At 40.2% G+C, this 15,522-nt stretch overlaps 1 protein-coding gene across 1 annotated transcript in view; it reads left to right on the forward strand.

Moving 5' to 3' along the window:
- Positions 1 to 614: 614 nt before the first annotated feature.
- Positions 615 to 15,522, forward strand: part of PRLHR (prolactin releasing hormone receptor) — a 28,653-nt gene continuing 13,745 nt past the window's right edge. Inside the window, exon 1 of the mRNA XM_053464276.1 lies at positions 615 to 1,030. Within this exon, the coding sequence (XP_053320251.1) occupies positions 615 to 1,030 (416 nt within the window). The remainder of the gene's footprint in view (positions 1,031 to 15,522) is intronic.

The raw sequence follows: 15,522 nt of genomic DNA on the forward strand, positions 1-15,522 counted from the left end.
CATATAAGTTTCTTTTACTTTTTATTAAAATCTATTTATTGTGTTTTCTCTAGGAATGTAATTTTAAGAAGCTGTGTCAATGAAGGAACAGGAAGGAGCACCATGAGCTAAAACCGGAAGTGTCACTGCTCTCAAAAAACTTTTTGAGGAGAAATGATACAGATGAAATCTACATCAGACCGGATCAGACATATTGTTTAGACAGAAGTTGGCTGTTAAACGTAAATCTCTCTGTAACTGTGTTTATGGGTGTCCCAGAAGAATCCTGGATCATTTTTGAATAGACCATCCACTAGGAACCACCGTATCAACTGAAGCCTCCTAATAATTGATTCGACAGTATCAATACACATGTCACCAAATTGCCACGTTATACAAATTAAAGGTTCTAACAATCTTTTACATTAAGTCCTGTTTAGATAGCACTGGTAATGCTTTTAAAAAGGAGTTCTCCAGTTTTAGAAACCGACATCTTAAATATCCAACTCTAAACTGGTCTTTGCCAACTATATTATGGGAGACCTTTTTATATAGTGCAGTACTAGGCTCCCAATGAGGAGACATATTTGAAGTTAATTAATTTACCGTTAAGGCTTAGTAAGAAGATCTAAATCATGGAGACCACAGGTGGTTGGAGTTATGAGCCAGGCAATCTCACTATCTACATGGTCAACCTAAACAGCTCCAACTCAAGCTCCCAATTCACCGGCGTTCAACTCATCCAGTCATATAAACCTCTTATAATACCATGCTACACCTTGGTGGTGCTGATTGGCATCTTTGGAAACTACCTGCTTCTGTATGTCATCTGCAGGACCAAGAAGATGCATAATGTCACAAACTTCTTTATTGGAAACCTGGCATTCTCTGATATGCTGATGTGTGCCACTTGTGTACCCTTCACTTTGGCATATGCTTTTAACCCGCAGGGATGGGTCTTTGGAAAATTTATGTGTTACTTTGTGTTCCTGATGCAGCCAGTAACTGTCTATGTATCAGTTTTCACCTTAACGGCCATTGCTGTGGACAGGTAATATTTCCTTGTTTCAGTTTTTTTCATATATGTTTAGTTTCTCCTGTAAATATGTTGCATATGATCATTCAAAATATAGTGGGGTGTCTAAAGACATCCCAAAAATGGCATATTCTTGTTCATATAAAAATGACACAGCATTGAAGGGACTTGCAAATTGTATACGTGGTTTTAACATGTCTTGGTTAATGTTTTCATATGAATACAGATATATTAACTTTATCTATACAGTTCTGTTTACCCATCAGGGGTATGCTTAATGCACCAGTTCTTATATAAAATTATACAATTTTCGCATTATGAGGCAGACAATATATAATCGCTAATGGAATATCATGAAACATTTGAACCTTTCAGAAAAAAAATCACATATAGCACTTTTGTTAATTTGATTTAACATAAATATTTTTAAGTAATAGATTAGCATTAGCGCATAACCATTCTGAACTGTAGAGCATTTCTGTTTTGTGCCTGCTTCATTCCAACGAGTTTCTTATTTTCCTTTTGCTCGTAAGATTAATCAGACGCAGCACGCGTGTTGAATACATTTGAGTGCTTTTGTGATAGTGAGAACTAAGGCCATCTGCAAAACAGCATGATACGTGATTCAGCTTGAAAATGAGGACCGCAGATAATATGAAATTTTGTTTAGTGCCCGGAAGGTGATGTATCCTGTTGTTTAGATATTGTTTGTTAATCCAATGATTTATGGGGAAATGTAATAAATATTTCTATTTTAAAATAACCAGTTTCATATAAGACACATGTAAATTAGACAAGGGAACCCCTGAAATACGGAGATCACTCATACTCCTATTCCACGCTCAGACGACAAGTGATTAGATGTCATAGTTAATGGCTTTAATTAGTTAGTGATTCCAGTTTATTAAAATCACAAGCAGACAGCCTAGGACAACAGGTCCAGAGTTCAGCAGTCCTGCTGCCAGGCCAGGCAGGCATATTACGTGATCAGGCTCTCCAGTGCACCCCTGTCTAATGGGCTGGTTACAATGACTATCTCCCCAGCTGTCCTATTTTCAACGTTGAGAAGCTCAGCAGTAAGGTTGATGGCTGATGTGTTACCCTGATACGTTGTGGATCACCAGTCTTTATTCATCCTCCTTTCTTTATACCAGTGCTAAAAGGGAATTTACTCCAGTTTTCAAATTAAACTGAGAAATAATAGTAGGTGGATTTGGGATGGCTGCTCTGCACACCTACTCTACTGATCAACTTGTCCTCTTGTAAGTACCGCTTCGTAGACGCATATTGATTTAGAGCTATCAAATTACTCCTTAGTATACACTAGATACAGTAGAGACTGTATATACAGTATCTCACAAAGGTGAGTACACCCCTCACATTTTTGTAAATATTTTGTTATATCTTTTCATGAACACTGCAGAAATGACACTCTGCTACAATGTAAAGTAGTGAGTGTACAGCCTGTATAACAGTGCAAATTTACTGTCCCCTCAAAATAACTCAACACACAGCCATTAATGTCTAAACCTTGGCAACAAAAGTAAGTCCACCCCTAAGTGGAAATGTACAAATTGTGCCCAAAGTGTCAATATTTTGTGTGGCCACCATTGTTTACCAGCACTTCCTTAACCCTCTTGGGCATGGAGTTCACCAGAGCTTTACAGGTTGCCACTGGAGTCCTGGTGGATGTTAGAGACCTTGACAGGCCCAGACTACGACACTCCCACCACCATGCTTGACTGTAGGCAAGACACACTCACCTGGTTGCCGCCACACACGCTTGACATCATCTGAACCAAATAAATTTATCTTGGCTTCATCAGACCACATGACATGGTTCCAGTAATCCATGTCCTTAGTCTGCTTGTCTTCAGCAAACGGTTTGTGGGCTTTCTTGTGCATCATCTTTAGAAGAGGCTTCCTTCTAGCCATGCAGACCAATTTGATGCAGTGTGAGGCGTATGGTCTGAACACTGACAGGCTGACCCCCCACCACTTCAACCTCTGTAATGCTGACAGCACTCATACATCTATTTCCCAAAGACAACCTCTGAATATGACGCTGTGCACCTGCGCTCAACTATTTGAGTTTCAGGTCTAGGCAATCTTCTTATAACCTAGGCCATTTTATGTGGAGCAACAATTGTTTTTTTCAGATCCTCAGAGAGTTGTTTGCCATGAGGTGCCATGTTGAACTTCCAGTGACCAGTATGAGAGAGTGTGAGAGCAATAACACCAAATTTAACACACCAGCTTCCCATTCACACCTGAGACCTTGTAACACTAACGAGTCACATGACACGGGGAGGGGAAATGGCTAATTGCGCCCAATTTGGACAGTTTTACTTAGGGGTGTACTCACTTTTGTTGCCAAGGTTTAGACATTAATGGCTGTGTGTTGAGTTATTTTGAGGGAACAGCAAACTTACACTGTTATACAGGCTGTACACTCACTACTTTACATTGTAGTGTAATTTCTTCAGTGTTATCACATGAAAATATATAACATATTTACAAAAATGTGAGGGGTGTACTCACTTTTGTGAGATACTGTACATCTTTGAGAGGCTTGTTAAAGTAACACCGCAGCCCTGTATAGAAGTAAAACACACATGTTGTGTGCAGAGCTCTGTTATCGTTAGTACTAATGAGTTATGCCATTTAAATAAAACGTAAAATGTGTTCGAATCTATTCTCCCTGTAAATAGGTCTGATAATAAGTCTGATAATGGGTGGTGGATTAAATCATTGTGCAAAAATACTGGCCACTAAATGTATTACTACAGTATAGGATGTTAACATAAATGAGACAGAGTAAGATTTTTTTGTTAAAATAAAATATATTCAGGTATAATGGGTCCATAAGACACTGAAAACCATGCAAACCTGAATGGAGAGAATCAATCCAAGAGAAGACAAAGCTTAGCTTTCTAAAACCTCATTAAATACATTTGAGACTCGGGAATGCAGCCAGTCTCTTTTTTTCTATGATGTGCATTTAAAGTTTATTTTTCTCAGACTGTAAGCACGCATGAAAAAGCATTTTATCCAGAAGACAAATATTTTAGAAAAACCTTCTTTAATGCTCCGCCATTAGACGAAAAAAGAGAGAGAGAGCGAGATAGCGCTGATGGAAGTAATTGCCCGTTACTTAAGAGTAAACCACAGATTCAACTATGACAGAGTTCAGATTGTTTCTGTGATGTACTGAAAGTATATCTCATCAGCCAATTATGGTTCAGTTGCCTCTCTCTCTTAATACCATTAACAGGTTGGCCATTTTCTGCCTCCTTAAATTACAGTGATATTAAATACTATATTTCTCCTAATCTAAACACAAACATAAATAACATTTAGAATAAAATTTTTTCAATTATGGATGATTAGTACAGTAACCTTGGACCCCCATTTAATGGGCGCCAAAGTGGATTATCTTTAATTACCGGGACTTCTGGTATTAATTGAGAAATGGTATGATAAATGTTCTTCTAAAAGGTGGATGACATAAATGCTTCCGTTAAACAGAAAAGAACATGTTTTAAAATCTATAGGCTTATTCAGAAGAAGACAACTGATATAAATACAGTAAAAGTATAATGAAGTGTAACAGAACATATGTAGCAGCCATGCTATCATTTCCATGATGTCACCTTCCTACAACATACTGTTCTTGTATAGAATATCTAACATCTGACAGATAAATGCAGAAGAAATCTTGAATGTAGGTCCGTCAAAGTACGACTTTTTCTTCATGGCTTAGAACTTTTTTAGTGGCAAATATACCTATGGATGTGATCCCTGAAAGTTATTCTAAGTAAACTGTAAACCAGGACTGGAATAGTGGTCTTGTCACTACACTATTCAGCCAACAAATGACATTATATCCCAAAGCTAAGCATCTCTGAGCCAGGGGATCAAGATCGGTGGGGTCTTGGCAGACATACCCTACAGAGTCAGTGCTGCTCAGTCTTATTACTGGATTTCCTTTCTGCAGTTCTGGAACTTTTTTATTCAACCAAAGAGAGTCACAACATAATTTAGCCTGGGATTAGAAAGGTCCAGTCGGTGGGATTCCACAGAAACATATTTAAGGATACGGTAGGGGGGGGGCCAAAGACAAAGTCGGTTGAAGCACGCTAAGCAAGTTTTGGTCCCCACAAAGCCCCCTAAAAGCTGTGCCAAGACAAATCTGCAAAACATTTTTTACATACCATCACTAATAATTACTATGATTTTTGTATTTCTATGATTTTAAAAGAAGGCCCTTCTTGTCCTCAACAAAACAATGTATAATTTGTGTGTGTACATGCAATACGGAAAAGGGGAATCATTTTTAGCAGACGCTAAAAATCACAAAAAACTCCTGGCTTTGGTATGTATCCAAGCTGCCGCCTACTTAGACTATCTCTGCGACCGTGGCTGCAGACTTGTGCCTGGGGAATCCTGAAACAATAACTCTGATCTTTTCAAGCACAGAACAATGTCGCTCCCACTCTTACTTTATTGTAACATGTGACTTAAAAGGAGCTTCTTACTGACCGATCCAGGCAAATGACAGGAAGTAGTTAGGACCCTCTGCCATCTCTGATCATGCTCCAGAAATGGCGCCTGACCGTACCTCCTGCTGCAGGACAGGGTGCCCATGCACCAAGTAGGCCCCTTTATGGACTCCCACATTGCCCAGCACAACACGTTCTGTACTCTTGTTGTGCATTGCAGACAAATACATTAATTATATAAGGATAGTGTAGTAAATAAGCAGTGGAAGCCACCAGGGGCCCTTGGGCACATGACCTTTTTGCCTTATTGTGAACTAGACTTTACTCCATGCATAAACATTAACATGATATATCCAAGATAAGGATTAATTACTACAAATAATAGTAACTGAGTATCTTCCCTGTGAGTCTACAAAGAGGTACATTCTCCTCATAGATTATTTTCTGCTCAAAGATGCAGGCTTTTTGTGCCCTAGGGTTTAAACTGATAATGTTTGATAAATGAAGCAATATTCTGACCCTTTGCCTCTTTTGTAGCAACAAGAAATTGGAGTATATCTCATGGAGACAACGTAAGGAGTAGAGACAAGGATTAATAGAGGACACAGATGTAGGAGAAGATAAATATGTTTCTACCAACCAGGGAAATCAGCTACAGAGAAGCATTTAGCAGGACTGTCTTTACTAACAGCAGTTATAGATTAAACTGGTGACATGTTCCAGTTGAATTGTTATAAAAAAAAGTATACCTGTAGGAATAGTACAATACCACTAATTTGTTATGGATGCAGGGTACATTTCAGCATATATATATATTTATAAATATATATTTTTATATATATATATATATATATATATTGTGACAGGGCATGGTGGTGGATAACATGTACATTTCCCACAAAATACTGCAGTGCAATGTATTCGATAACCCCAGGGAGAATGTTTTGTTACCAACAAAATAATGGTAATGTTGTAGTTGTGTTTGGGTCCCTGGGGTGGAGCATTTGGAGAGAAGGGAGGGCCAGTGCTCCACTCCACAGTTTACTTGCAGCAGGTGATGAAGCCAGTCCAGGAGTTCTGGTTCTCTCAGATTGTTACTCACCTGTTACCAATGAGCAACAGGGGGCTGCTACAAAAAGGAGCCCTGTGAGTTATTCAGGTGAGAAACATACAAGCAGTGAGTGAGACTGCATTTTCTCCTTACAAACCTGCTGAACGGTTCCTAAACGAAAAAGGTCTGTGCTAAATGTTTTTGTTGGTAGCGGGTAAGCCGTCCAACGATAGTTAGTTGCTGTTTGTCAGTAAGTGCTCAGAGAACAAGGCTTTTCTTTTTGTTTGTTTTATTTATGTTTGTTTACAGACCTTTTAATAAAAAGGACTACAATTCTAAAAATAATTTAGCCTTACGTGGTATATCAAACCTTAAGACTGTGTGGTTACATGATCCCAGCTCACAATATATATATATATATATATATATATATTGTCACGCGCGCCGCTGTACCTACCTCTGACGCCAGGGCTGCCTCGCCTGGTCCCGACTCCTCCATCGCTGCGGTTCCCGCCGTGCGCACACGGCGGTGTCGCGGTCCCGCATCTTCCACCTCTGCTGGGACCGCGTCTGCTTGCCGTGGGCGCGTCGGTGCGTCTCCCTCGCGTACCGAAGGGGACGCGGTTATGACGCGGCGCAGGTCCGCATCGGGCGTACCGCTGCGTGCACTGCGTACGCGGCGTACGCAATCTACGCAGCGTGCGCAGTCTACGCAGCGTGCGCAATCTATGCAGTGTACTCAGCCTGTGCAGCGTACGCGACGTACGCAACGTACGTAGCGTACGCTACACAGCTGTTTGCAATCACTCACCTATTTAAACGCCACTTTTCTCTCCTGTCTTCACCCGTTCAAAGTGTAATACTTTTTGGGTGTGCTGATTGCGTTATATTATCTTGAATTCCTTGTGTACCGACCTTTGCCTGTTTTTGACTACGATTCTCGCTACCTGCCTACGACCTCGGATCTGTTTACCCGTTTTGCTCCTATTCTGCCTGCCTCGACCTCGGACACGTTTGACCTCGCTGCCTGCCTTTGCCCTTTTGATTACGGACTGTATACTGGACTTCTCTACAGTGCTTATCTGCATAGTAGGATCCTTCCTCTCTCCCTGACCCCGTGACATATATATATATACACATACATATGATGTCATGAGCGCCCCTGGGCTCCCGCTGCTCCAATCCGGCTCGCAGGAGTAGTGATGGTGGGCACGCCAGCGGCAAGCTCCGTTATCCCAGCAGGAATCAGCTAGCACCAGAGCATTAAGATGCCTTGAAGGGTATCATTACCTATCGCCTCCCGAATATCACAACAGATGTTGAATACAAATTACTTTGGGGAAGAGGAAATAATAAATTCAGAAATCGAAAATTATTTGTCTGTAAACCCTAAATGAATAATTAATTTTATAATTGCCAAGACAGGGAATAAAGATGAGCTTCTGCAGACACTATAGGTCAAAATGCCACCATGAAAAACAGCTCTGTTCCACAGGTCGCTTCATTCGTCTGTTGAAAGGTTATAAAGTTTCTTCTCTATAGTTTAAGGCAAATGTTGTATCTCTCTATACATATTAATTAAACATAATGATCAGACTAACCAAGGATTCCTGACCAGCATGTTTAGAGATTGGTGTGGCCAGAGAAAAGCCAAGGTTTTCAAAAAAACAAGAGCTCTGTTACAATATATTATACAATTCAAAAATATATCAACTGTATGTTGCTGGTGTATCTAAAATCTAGCTATTGTTTCAGAAAAATGCACAATTGGTTGTGCCTGGGCTCCAGCTAATCATACACCCCGAGCCCTAGTGCTCCCAGTGCCCTGGACAAACAGTGTTTTAGGTGATCTCTTAAATAGAAAGAAACATCTAGACAGAGTGGTTACCTGCTGAAACCTGCTTAGTGCTATATGCAGTCACCTAGATTGCTTATATGAAGGTCATCACTAGAAAGTAGGTTATCAACATACCCGGGAATTTCCCAGGACAGGCTACAGAGAGCTCTCCCTTTCCATGAGGGGCCTCGGGTAGCCATCTGTGGAGGCTGGACCAACCAGTGGTGTGGAGCCAAAGCCTTGAATAGGTGGAGAGTAGGTGGGGGGGCAGGGAGTAAACATGGGCAAATGCTGCTGGAGAAACAAGAAACTGACCTGGATAAGTAAGGCTTCACCGGTAGACTATTCGTGAAACCTGGAGTGTTACATCCCAAGATGTAACTTCCATTATTCTTTGTAACTGTCCCCAGTTGTGGAGACAACAGAGAAAAGTTCTGTGACGGAAGCTTCACGTCTCGGTGAAGACAAACACAGAAAACAGCCAGGGGCCAAGTTCAGGAAATTATTCTTTAAAAAAGCCCCCTTCTGTAATTCAGCCTGTATTGCTCAGTTCATGTAAAGCCAGTAACCTACTTTCAATCCATATGTATAGGGTAGATGAGGTCTATAAAGATGCATTTTTATCTGTAATTTTATCATATAAAATACAGTATACAGTAGTTCTTTCTATTCGTTTAAACAGACATCTTACTAGCTCAGTAGTAGGTCTACTAATAGTTCTCTCTTTAGAATACAAAATCAGTCAATCAAAGATAATTGCTCTTAATGATTTAATATAGGTTTAGTGATGCTGATGCTATGTACAATGTGTTGTGTTCTCTCTTCAACGGGAGGTCACTTTGTGACAGTAATTTGTTTAAAACGATGGATTTTCAAGTGGTATTTGCACAGAAAAAGTATATACAACACAGTGTGTTTGTGTCTTTTCTGCTAGAGAGAGAATACTTTGTCAAAGGAAATAATGTAGCAGACAGCAAAGCCAAATGATGTATGCATCGGGAATATAGTGTTTAGTTCACAGTCCCTTGGCATTTGCTCTCACAGATTGGATAAAACACTCCAGAGATAGCTGTTCTAGTGAGACGTGGTGTAAATAATTCGCAGCAGATGGCACATTATTGCAATACTTGTCAGACCAACACCTGAGCTACACGGGAAACCCAGAGCAAATGTCTGCAAACAGAACAGAATGGATTTGTGTTTCTACTTCAGTAGCCAATACATAAACAAGAATTATTAGCATAAAGCTGACCTCGCGTGAGCGGTTTCATTTAGATTATGGCAAACAGAATTGATACAAAAATATGTTTTCTTATGGTGTTGTCACTAGAAAGAGTAATAGGTAGACCAGTAGTAATAGCCCATGTTTAATTGTCATAAAATACCAAAATGTTTTAGGTTTTTAGAAATTTGATGCAGTGTGGGGAGCAACTTAACAGAGAATCAACTGAAGTCTGTGAAGTCTGGTTAAAATGGACATAACTAGGAACCACGGGCGCTGGTGCAAAAAATCCCCCCCCAACTTCAACAGCTAGTCTGTGCCATCATTGCCCCTTGCCCCCACTTCCAACATATACCATATTGAAACATACGTACACAAATTACACACTTACTCATACAGTAACAAACACTCCACCTCACTTACACAATTACGCATCCATTTTCATACACACACACACGTATACATCCATGCTCACACACACAAGTACACATACATGCTTACATACATACATATATGAATCCTGCAAAGTTCAAACAAAAGGAGCCAAAAAAAAACCCCACCCAAACAGAACCAAACAATCTTGTCAATCTTTATAACGGTCCAGTTATGGACACTAGACCAGCAATTGACCACCAGCACCATCAAGTTATCAGAAGAAAGAAAAAAAAGCAGGTAATTTAAATATAGGGATGTAAAATGAACATAGCAGGTGAAACACGCAGCACAAAGTAGTAAAGACATTTACCCATTTTACCCCATTGCATTAAAACTTCTCCTTATAAACAGTATAACAAACAAAATATTTGATCTTGACTACTCTAGATATATTTGTATTTATATTTGAGTTTCTTTGAACTGGCCCCTGAAGACACAGCAGGCAGATTGTACTAATTGGCTACTTGACAGATAATAACATGGTACCTCGGTGTTATAATGGGATCCATGAAGGCATATGCGTGCCTAAACTAATAAAATCCCAGGTACGACTCACTGGTCCTTAATGAGGCAGTTATGAGCTGAAGGATTGCCTCAACAAACCAGTCAAATAAATTAACCTCTCAAGTATAATATATCTAGTGTTCGGTGCTGTTTACAAAAGGTATTCACTTTTTGCACACACTTTGCAATTTTGCTTATGAATTCAAACACAGAATAGGTAACAGTGCAAAAGACAAAACATAAATTGTGTTAAGCAGGCCCAGACTGGGACAAAAAATAGGCCTGGGCATTTAAGACTGAGCAGCACATTTTTATTTATTTATTTATTGTTAAAGCCCACCCTTCATGTACCGTCTTTGCATTTCCCAAAATCACTTAAACATTCATGACAGACACAAACACTTACTCACTTATTCACACAAGTCATTAACACATATTCATTAATGCAGTCTCACAAATCATTCAAGCAATTCATCCACACGTGAATTCATTAATTCTCATCCGCATTCACACAATTCATCCACACATTTATTCATTCATTCTCATACGCATTCACGCTACCCCCTCTCCCCATCTACCCCTCCCCTTCTTACTATGTTCCCCCTTATCACTATGTACCCCCTCTCCCCCTTTTTCACTATCTATCCTCTCTCCCCCTTTCTCACTATCTAACCCCTCTCCCCCTTCTCACTGACCCCCCTCCCTCACCCTACTTACCTTGTTGCCGGAGTAAGCAGCAACTGCGACCGGGCCCGCCACTCTAGGGGGCCGGGCAGCCCCAACCAGGGCCGGCCGAAGGGGTCTGCGGCTGCACAGAGCTTAAATTAAAACATTGTTTTGCTTTTTTACTTTATTTAACATCCTCCATGTTAAATAAAGTTAAAAAAAACCTTTATTTAACATGGAGGATGTTAAATAAAGTAAAACAAAAAAAACCCTGATGTTTTAATTTAAGCCCTGTGCGGCCGCACACCCCTAAGGCCGGCCCTGGTGGGGGCTGCCCGGCCTCCTAGAGTGGCAGACCCGGTCGCAGCTGCTGCGGGCTTATGGGGCAGATGCCCCTTATGCCCTGCGTTAATGCGGCCGTAGAGGCCGCATAGGCCCAGTCAGTTCGGTCCTGACTGGGCCTATTTTAAGGTAGGGGCCTGGAGCTGCAGCTCCATCAGCCCCTCCGTCAATCTGGCCCTGGGCCACCCGGCCCACCGGGGAAATGCCCGGTGTGCCTGATGGCCAGTCCGGGCCTGGTGTTAAGCAACATAAAAAGTGCATAACAATATATGCGACACCCCCTTTTTCCAAGGGAGATGAGGTGTCTTTTTACATTTTCAACTTTTTTTACACAAAAGTTACATTCAAAAGAGAGGAATGCAACACTACTACACATCCCCTTTGGCGTATTTGTAAGTGCCTCTTGTAATTAAAGAGTACCCCTGATGATGTAATGGTGACATCACTGGGTTTGTTTACTGATAACAAAACATGTAATATAAAAGTAATAAAACTCCACATTAAAAGTATATCACGCGAGCAACCATGTTCACTAACTTTTCCAGTGGCCTGAATAATTATTGCTCCCTATTCAGTTATCGCTCATTATCATTAAGTTGGTTGTTAATTAGTTCAGGCAGCCATAATAACGGTGGAATGAAGGAACAGTGGTGTTGTTTTAAATCAAATGTCTCAAAATAATTACACTATAGATAGATTCAATAAATTAATTTCCCCCTGTTATGTAGATTATAACATGCAGCTGTGTTCCATGCGCTCCAGGTTTGTGCGCCAAGAATCCTTTATTGTGTAGAGTTGAATAAAAAGATGATTAAACCAAAGAGTCACACATTAACAGTGTTTCATTGCACCATTGCATTAAATATGACAAAAAAATAGACAAAACGAGTCAGAAATAACTGAAAAGAATAAAAAAAACATGGCTGGCTGTAGGGTTTAAGGTTTGGTTATGAGTAAGGACCAGACTCACAAAAGTCCTGTATAAAACGGACTTTTGTTGTTTATTTAATAATAAGCTACAATGCGAATTGTGTGATGTATTGTGAAGTACACACAGTCACCACCGTACTGTTTGGACCTGAAAATGTGTCACACCGAGAAGAACTTAATGAAACATAATTTAATCTCCATGTTCCCTGCCTTGCAATTAGAAACAAATTAAATTTACTCAATTAGGCTGTGCTAGTCACAAGCTTAAATAAAATAAAACATAGTGTGAATAGATTAGATCCACGATTTAATTGAGATATACTACACAAGGCTCTGTTAATGTAGGAGTATCTTCTATTATCAGGAAGCATTAATAAAGTAGGTAATTTTGTTCTATTAGCTAAAGGGGCTTATAATAACTATTATTACCAGCAAAGTTTTTCAAGTGTTAATGGAATAGGCACAGAATTCTATATTTTGTGTTCTTAAGTACTATACATGAGCCCAAATGCCCTGGCATATAAATAAAAAGAAACAAAGAAATTATAAAACAAACCCAGAAGACATTCAAAGAAATGTCATCCATAAGGTAATAAAATATAAAATACAAGCCTATCCAGCTTCCATTACATCCCTAGCAGGGCAGAAGGTTCAGGATGAAGCAGCCCCAGGGCCACAATACCAGGAGCAGATCACCCTACTGGGCAATCTGGTTTTTTGTTATGCTGCTGCTCAATGGTCTGGTTGGAGATCTGGGAGATCTCTGTTGCAACCAGCCCATTTGTACTATGAGGGTTTGTTCCTAGCCACTTTTCACCCATGGTACTCGTAATTTTGGAGGGACCTCGGTAGGACATCATGTCCTGGCGCACAGGACATATAGTGCAAGAAAGACGAGACACTGCTAGATTAAGGTCCTAGGGGGTATTTGTCAGGTGTGGGCAGGCTTTTTATTGTTTTTTTTTTTACTGAAATGGTAGGCATTCTTTCTGACCTTGTAGAGAGTGAAGACTGTTAGCTTTTGGTTGAAAACTTCTTCCATTAGTTTTCTGCACATTCTGTAAACTAGTATTGTATAGTTGTGTATCAGCATGCTGTGATAGATAAATGGCAAATTTGCTGAAGAAAAAAACTTATTACAAAGAAAATATTCTATTTCTTAGAATAAAGACTCAATACAATTCACATTCATTTCTACGTATTGTTACTGAAAGCTTTCAAGACATGGAGTGCTTACAAAATTAGATGATACATCCTTCGCATTTCGATAGGACAGGATGGATCCATAAACAGATTCTGCTTAATAATTAAGGACATATTTCCTAGCCTATAACATGGACACTATGGCAAGCAGAGGTTACAGTGTTATATGAAGAGCCTCCTGACACTTGGTCACCATAGAACATTTTTAAGAGTGCAATACACTGGTTTATTTTGAGCTCTTTTCCCACAGAAATCTTGTGGTGCTACCACCACATTATGGGATCCTTTGTAGATATGTACAAATAGGGCCAACAATGAACACATTTTAGCCTCTATATCCACTTTACACATGGGCCTCTTGTATGCTCGGAATTGGGTGATCTCTTACACTCTCTTCCTGCACGCTGTGTCTGGCTTATACAGCATGCAGGAAGTGACATTACATCCACTTCCTGCATGCTGGATCACAGCACTACTGCAGGTTAGTAGTGTGAGCAGGGGCCCAGAAAGGCAGTTTGGGGAAAAATATGGCACAGCCAGGCTGTTTGGGGGACTGAAAAGTTGTTTGCAGAAAAAGCTGTTTGGGGGCACTGTGGGACATGTGGCTTGGTGAAGTCGTGGGCCCTGGGACAATTTTCGCACCGGGGCAATGTGTTTTCTAGTTACGCCCCTGATACTTACAAAGGCCTAAACACAGAACGTTTATGCATGGTTAGATTAGTGAGATTGTTCTTAACCTCCTCACCTGTTGAATTTACAAGTGTTGGCCCTTCAAGAAGAGTCAAGTGAAGGAGTTGAAAAGACAACTCTCCCACAAACTACCCTGTCAGATATGCATCTGGGAAAAAAACCTACTGTAGCTTATGTGGAATAAAATGTTTCTATGTAGGAAGTTTAGTGTGGTATATAATGAGGGTAGGCAGTTGTGCTTTTTCAATCAGAAGAATTCTGTCATTGTGTTGAAGGAAAAACATCATACTAACACACGAGTTATGTAACCAGATGTACTATTTCATCACAACCACTTAAGTGCCCCCCGAAAGCGGGCCTTGGTGAGAGGCTGTCACGACATTTTATAAAAATAAAACTATAATAAGCTAAACCTCGACCACGATCACAATCATTTTTTCTTTTGTTATTGCTCCAAGTTCATCTTGAACTGACCTGCCAGTGAAATAAATCATAGACGATCCTGTTTGTTCTCAGCCTCAGAAATGTCCTCTCTGGGCATCTCTGTCCAGTGCAAGCTAATTAGCAGCTAGAATGCCAGGTTTCTATTGCTGGAGGGACATATTAATTCATCCTCCAATTTCCATTTCTGTGGCATGCCCCAGGCAGGTTATCCTTATTTGAAATCAACAAAGGTCAAAATGTAAGTGGCATGTTTTAATGAAAGACACAAGATAGGACAAGAGGCCATGCTTGAACGCTGGAGGCTGGCAACATGTGGGAAATGGACAAGATAACATACATTGCTCAATAAGTTATAAGCCTGCACATTACATGGAGGGTTTGGGTCACAGTACTTTGCATTAAGAGCCACTAGCTAAGCTACTATACAGTTCGTAGGCTGATCATGTTTTAAAATCATAACAAAGAAAATGGGTAAATGGGAATAAATAAACAGGGCTCCACAACATTATAAACTAGATAATAAAACCCGCAGTAATGCAGACACATTGGATGGGATGATAATTGTTATATATCAAAAAATTGTGAACATTTGGGGAATAAACTGGAGGGTACCAAACAACCCTGAGTAAGAGTATGAAGAATTTTCACCTTGACCGCCTTATCAGCTGTAGCTCAATTGTC

The sequence above is a fragment of the Spea bombifrons genome, chromosome 4 (assembly GCF_027358695.1).
Source record: "Spea bombifrons isolate aSpeBom1 chromosome 4, aSpeBom1.2.pri, whole genome shotgun sequence".
NCBI lineage: Eukaryota > Metazoa > Chordata > Amphibia > Anura > Pelobatidae > Spea > Spea bombifrons.